At 34.3% G+C, this 5,437-nt stretch overlaps 1 protein-coding gene across 2 annotated transcripts; it reads right to left on the reverse strand.

The window, feature by feature from the left end:
- Positions 1-1,013: 1,013 nt before the first annotated feature.
- Positions 1,014-4,071, reverse strand: LOC107778545 (hypersensitive-induced reaction 1 protein). Of its 2 annotated transcripts, none has more exons than XM_016598823.2 (6): positions 3,841-4,071; positions 3,084-3,275; positions 2,788-2,908; positions 2,551-2,642; positions 2,375-2,471; positions 1,014-1,671 (listed from the first exon to the last, which is right to left on the reverse strand). In XM_016598823.2, the coding sequence occupies exons 2-6, from the start codon at positions 3,270-3,272 to the stop codon at positions 1,313-1,315; spliced, it is 858 nt and encodes a 285-aa protein (XP_016454309.1). In that variant the 5' UTR covers positions 3,273-3,275; positions 3,841-4,071; the 3' UTR covers positions 1,014-1,312. The 2 variants fall into 2 exon arrangements, with proteins under 2 accessions (XP_016454309.1, XP_016454310.1); XM_016598824.2 differs by having other exon boundaries at positions 3,848-3,974.
- Between the last annotated feature and the right edge of the window lie 1,366 nt (positions 4,072-5,437).

The following is a 5,437-nucleotide window of genomic DNA, read 5'->3' on the forward strand; positions in this document are numbered from 1 at the left end:
AATCGTGCTTAATAATAATAATTACACGATACTTTAATAATTTATTTCAGCTTGAGAAGCTAATTAATAAATTAGAAAATTCTTGAAATTTAATGAATTATTATTCTTGCTTGTTTATGGAATTAATTGTTACTCCTGTAAATGAGATTTAATTGATAAATTGGAATTTATCTGAATTGAAGGAATTTAATTAATATATTGAGAATTGTTACATTTGAAGGAATTTGATTATTTCTGCTGATTAAACAAATTATTGTAAATTCTGTAAATCATGCTGATTTAAATATTCTAATTTTATTTCAGTTATTGCTATTGACCCATAGTGAGTGTCAAAGTCGGTCATCTCGTCTCTACCACTTCGAGATTAGGCTTGATATTTACTGGGTAGACGTTGTTTACGTACTCATACTACACTTGCTGCACTTTTTGTGCAGGATCTGAGACATGTACTAGTGGAGGACCTATCATCACATACCCACGTCATCCCGAGGCATAGTGGTGAGCTGCCTTTCTGAGCCGTTCTACAGCTGCCAGTGTCTCTTCTTATATTTATATTCTGTCTATTTCATTTCAAACAGTATTTGGAGTTTTGTATAATCTACTAGATGCTCATGCACTTGTGACACCGGGTCTTGGCACACACATTGGTAGAAGTTGGTATTTCATTATTTTCTTGTAATAAAAGTTTAACCAATGTACGATTGACTTATTAGTTGGCTTGCCTAGCTGTAGTGTTGGGCGCCATCACGACCTATAGGTGAAATTGGGACGTGACACTTACGCTCCGCTGAGGATATGTAAAACGCCTCGCCTTACGCCCACGCCTTTTAACATACTGATTTCAACAACCTGCCATAGACGTTAAACAAAATGATCTAATTTATTACACCAAATTACCCTGATCTACAACAGGTGAAACGTATGCAGGAAATTCTAATGTGTATGTAGGATAGTGAATTGAAGGATCTTGGATTGGATCTAATGTGTGAACCGATGATAATTGTTCAGCAAAGGACCATGAAATGAAAGATTGATAATTGGGAAGCAAGATTGCTCCAGTAGAGCAAAATAGGGAAGGAAATAATATTGATGAAGCATAAAGGTAAGCTGCCAAATATCAGATAGCAATTCAGAATTCTTCAAAAAGGGTCTGAAGATCTTCAAAAACATACATGCTTCTGTACATAGGATAGTAGTATATTCACAACTTCAAAGTCAATCTCACCACATGTATCCACACTTGACAAAATAAAGACAAAAGGGAAAATAGCTGCATCAAGTGAAACACATTGACATATCTGACAGAGAACATTTAATGCTGAGTAGAAGCTTGAAGGAGTCCGTCGCGAATCTGGCTTGCGACATCTCTTACAACACCAGGCCCATGAGGAAGAAACACGGCAGATGATTTGCTGGAAGCGCCAATTTCTTTCATGGTGTCAAAGTACTGAGTTAAAAGGACCATGTCCATAACATCCTTTGCCGAGGTTCCAGGCACATTCACTGAGAAGCCAAGCACACTGTCTCTTAAACCATCCACAATTGCTTGACGTTGTCGTGCAATACCTAATCCTGAGAGATACTTTGACTCTGCCTCTCCTTCAGCCCTTTTAATTTGTAAAATCTTCTCAGCCTCTGCCTTCTCATTAGCAGCCAACCTCATCCGAGCAGCTGCAAAGTTGAAGACAGTTAAGAAATACAAATAGCAAGACAAATTGGATAAGAATATCACAGTCTTCAATTTGGCCAACCAAAAAACATTAAACAGGTAAAGAGAATAGATTCTAGTCCTTGAAGAGCTTGGTAGACATAGATTGCACTACAACTCCTAAAGCGGTCATGTAACTTTGTGTAGAATTTCTTTTACATAATATAATTCACATTCCAAATGGAAGGAAAATCCATCCAGTGATGTATATATTCCTGTTCAGATTATCTACTGAGAGCAGTTGACAAACAGAGCGCGCGATTAGTAGGCTTATAGCATGTTTGGCCAAACTTCTAAAATCAGCTTATTTTGAAAAGTGCTTTTCAAAAAAGTACTTTTGGTGGAAAGCAGTTTGTGTTCAGCTAATTAATTTGAAAAGCACTTTTGAGCAGCAATTAACATTTGGCAGCTTTTAAAAAGTGTTTCAAAGTGTATTTTTCTCAAAAGTGCTTTTCAAAGAAGTGCTTTCGGAAGAAGTTACTTTTTTCTACTTCTCAAAAATTGTTTTTGCTTCTATTCAAAAGCAATTTTTTCCTTCTAAAAGCTTGGCCGAACACTTTAACTTTGGAAAAAAAGCATTTCTGGCCACACAAAAAAAGCACTTTTAGCCAAAACGGAACTTGGCCAAACAGGCTATTAATTAGAGGAGAAAGATTTAAGACATACCAGCATTGATTTCATTCATGGCTCTCTTAACATGCTCATCTGGTTCTATATCAACTATAAGTGTCTGAACAATTTCATATCCATAAGCCGACATAGCCTGTACATGATCATAATGGCACTTGTATGAGATCCAATATATGATATCGGTGAAAAGAAGCATTGAGGATTTGGCTTACCTTCTCAAGTTCATCCTCAACAGCCTTGGCAATTTCATTTTTCTGCTCAAAAACATCATCAAGATTGAGTTTTGGAACACTTGCTCTTATGACTGAAGAAACATAAAAATGTAGATTTGTGTAAGTTAGCATTATCTGTTGAAATCAATATATTGTAAGAAATAAATTTGTTAGAATAAAACTCAAGTCAAAGAGAAAATCATCAGATATATATAAAGAGACATCTTAGATATCTACCATCGAAAACATAGGCTTGAATTTGACCCTTAGTGTTGGTTAGTCGGTAGAAAGCATCATTTGCTTTGTCTGCAAGAGCACGGTATTGAATTGATGCCACTACATTGACAAATACATTATCCTGCACATTTATTGCAATAAATGTATATGTCATACAGGTGTAAATACTGAAAAACCATCACCTACTTATGTTTGTGAAAGTGCCAATTTTGATAGACTTTGATGATTCAGCTATGAAGTATCAATACAGTATATTTCAAGTCGATGTAATTCTCGTTTTGGAATAAAGAATAGACCTTTGTCTTGGTCTCGCAGCGAACATCCAGTTGCTGCACCCTGAGGGAGAGATGGCCAGCCAGCTGAAATCCAAGGAACCAAGGCAGACAGTGGCACCCAGGCTGAAGCACATCTTGATACTTGCCAAATTGCTCAGTAATTGCAACTGTGGACTGATCAACTTGTACACAGCACAACAAATTGCCCATACTCTGTAAAGATGGCATGAAAAAGAACATGATCCACAACAACGACCCATGAAACATGCTCCAAAGACATTACACCCAAGGAACTTGTCATTGCAATCTAGACTATCTCAGATTCATATGACATATTTTCTTGACTAAGTTTACAAATTACACTTGAACACCCCATGTTCACAATCCAAAAAGGGGTAATATTTTTTAACTATGATTCTATATTTTCCTGGGGATTAATTCAAACGATTCTGGAAAATTTGCAGAATTTGCAATAAACTCCTAGTTGACCAAGAAAAAGATTCAGTATTATGATGTTAGCAGATTGTTTTCTACAGCTACTGTATGCATCTGCAAAAGGCATATCCCACCAAATTGACATGAAAATTGAATTTTTCTTGTCAATCTTCTGGAAAAAAGAAACCTTTCAATCTAATTTACCTTATCAAACCAAAAGCCGACTTTCATTTCAGTGCAAGAAGGCAAGACTAAAATCCATGTCATCAAATTAAAGAAACTATAGAAGGTATTTTCAGTTTATAACTATTTACAAAATTGAACTGAGGAAGAAGAAACTTACGACTTACGAAACAAGCAACAAAGCACAAGAACAGCAAAAAAGTCTGAAGAATTTTGAATTGGGTTTCGCTAGCTGGAGGAGTGTATTTATATATGAGCTGTTTGGGTTTTGTGTGTGTGGGGTGGGGGTTGTGGGTGGAGGGTGGAGAGACTTGGTAAGGAAGTTCGTGGAAATGGAATATACTGTTGGAAAAATATCAAAATGCTGTAGACAGCAGGTTGCAACTAGCAACATTGCGTGTTACATATCACTGGATTAAGATTTTAGTTTCTAATTCTAAGTCTAGAACACAATGTTAATTATTAAATTTAAAATTTAATATTTATTTATATTTTATTAATTGTTAACACATATAAAAAATTTGTGTCAAAATTATTGGGTTCAATCGAATTGATATACTCCCTCCGTTTCCATTTAGATGAGTTAGTTTGACTTGGCACGGAGTTTAATTAAAAAAGAAAACTTTTAAAACTTGTGGTCTTAAAAGCTTGATGGCTAAAAGCTTTGTGCGACCATGATATTTGTGTGGTTATAAAAGCTTCTCATTAAGGGTAAAATGAAAAGTTTAAAATTAAATTATTTCCAATTGTATAAATATATCATTCTTTTTGGAATGATCTAATAAGAAAAGTGTGTCGTCTAATTTGAAACAGAGTGAGTAGTACTTCTATGTCGAAATATGATATTTAAGTATACTAAAAAAACACTTGCTAAGCTTGTTTCTTCCTTTGTATTTTGGTTACCCTATTATGTTATTTCATCTTCCTGAAAAATAAAATGGAAGAAATCAAATCAAATGAAAAATAAAAAGATGCTGATTTCGAATCTTTGAATGATATCACTTTCAATTAGTCATAATAATTGTAACCATTGACTTTGTGATAAATACTGGGATGGGAAATCAAACAAAAAAAAAAGACTTTGTGATATCCACTAATGGATAGTTGCAAAAGCTATTGACTTTTGATTTTCCTTTCTTTGTAAGGGAGGAGACATTAGGTACATATTGCAAATAATTTTCCAATAAAAAAATGAAACATTAACAGGCACGTAAAAGGACATATTTTTATTACCCATTTGCTAAAGAATAATTTTGGAAGTGGCTTCTGACGAAGTATTCACTCACATTCATTCGTTTTATGGTCCTTAACTCCCCATATATAGGCATAGTGATTTACTCGACCTTTATCCAAAATTAAGACTAAATTCAAAGCCACTTTTCGAAAGAATAAATTATAGGAGTATTCGTTAACTGAAATTGCACGTGATTTAACCAAATAACACACCTCTTTGTTTCTAATTAAGTCGAATGAATCAAATAATCTTGTTTTTTTGTAATAATAAATAAGTCGATTTCAAGCAACGTGCCTTAAACGTTCAATAATATGACTCAAATTTTCGGATATCATCTTATCCTAATCGATATGACTACATCATGTGGCCAAAATAAGCCAAAAGTCATAAGTTGGTCACCCCTAACTTATGAATTTTTAGCTTATAAACACTTTAAGTTTGACCAAGATTTTTATTATTTTATCCCTAAAATATTCATTTTCAAAACAAAACTCCTATATCGATACTCACTGCCTCACGTATT

This window comes from Nicotiana tabacum, chromosome 22 (genome assembly GCF_000715075.1).
Source record: "Nicotiana tabacum cultivar K326 chromosome 22, ASM71507v2, whole genome shotgun sequence".
Taxonomy (NCBI): domain Eukaryota; kingdom Viridiplantae; phylum Streptophyta; class Magnoliopsida; order Solanales; family Solanaceae; genus Nicotiana; species Nicotiana tabacum.

What these genes read in the sequence shown, in the direction of transcription:
- LOC107778545 (XM_016598823.2), bottom strand. Translation starts at nt 3,272, where the DNA reads ATGGGCAATTTGTTGTGCTGTGTACAAGTTGATCAGTCCACAGTTGCA. An exon ending in GCTGCGAGACCAAGACAAAG is followed by an intron (nt 2,909 to 3,083) that starts GTCTATTCTTTA and finishes ATAAATGTGCAG; the next exon opens with GATAATGTATTTGTCAATGT. An exon ending in CATGAATGAAATCAATGCTG is followed by an intron (nt 1,672 to 2,374) that starts GTATGTCTTAAA and finishes TCAACTTTGCAG; the next exon opens with CTGCTCGGATGAGGTTGGCT.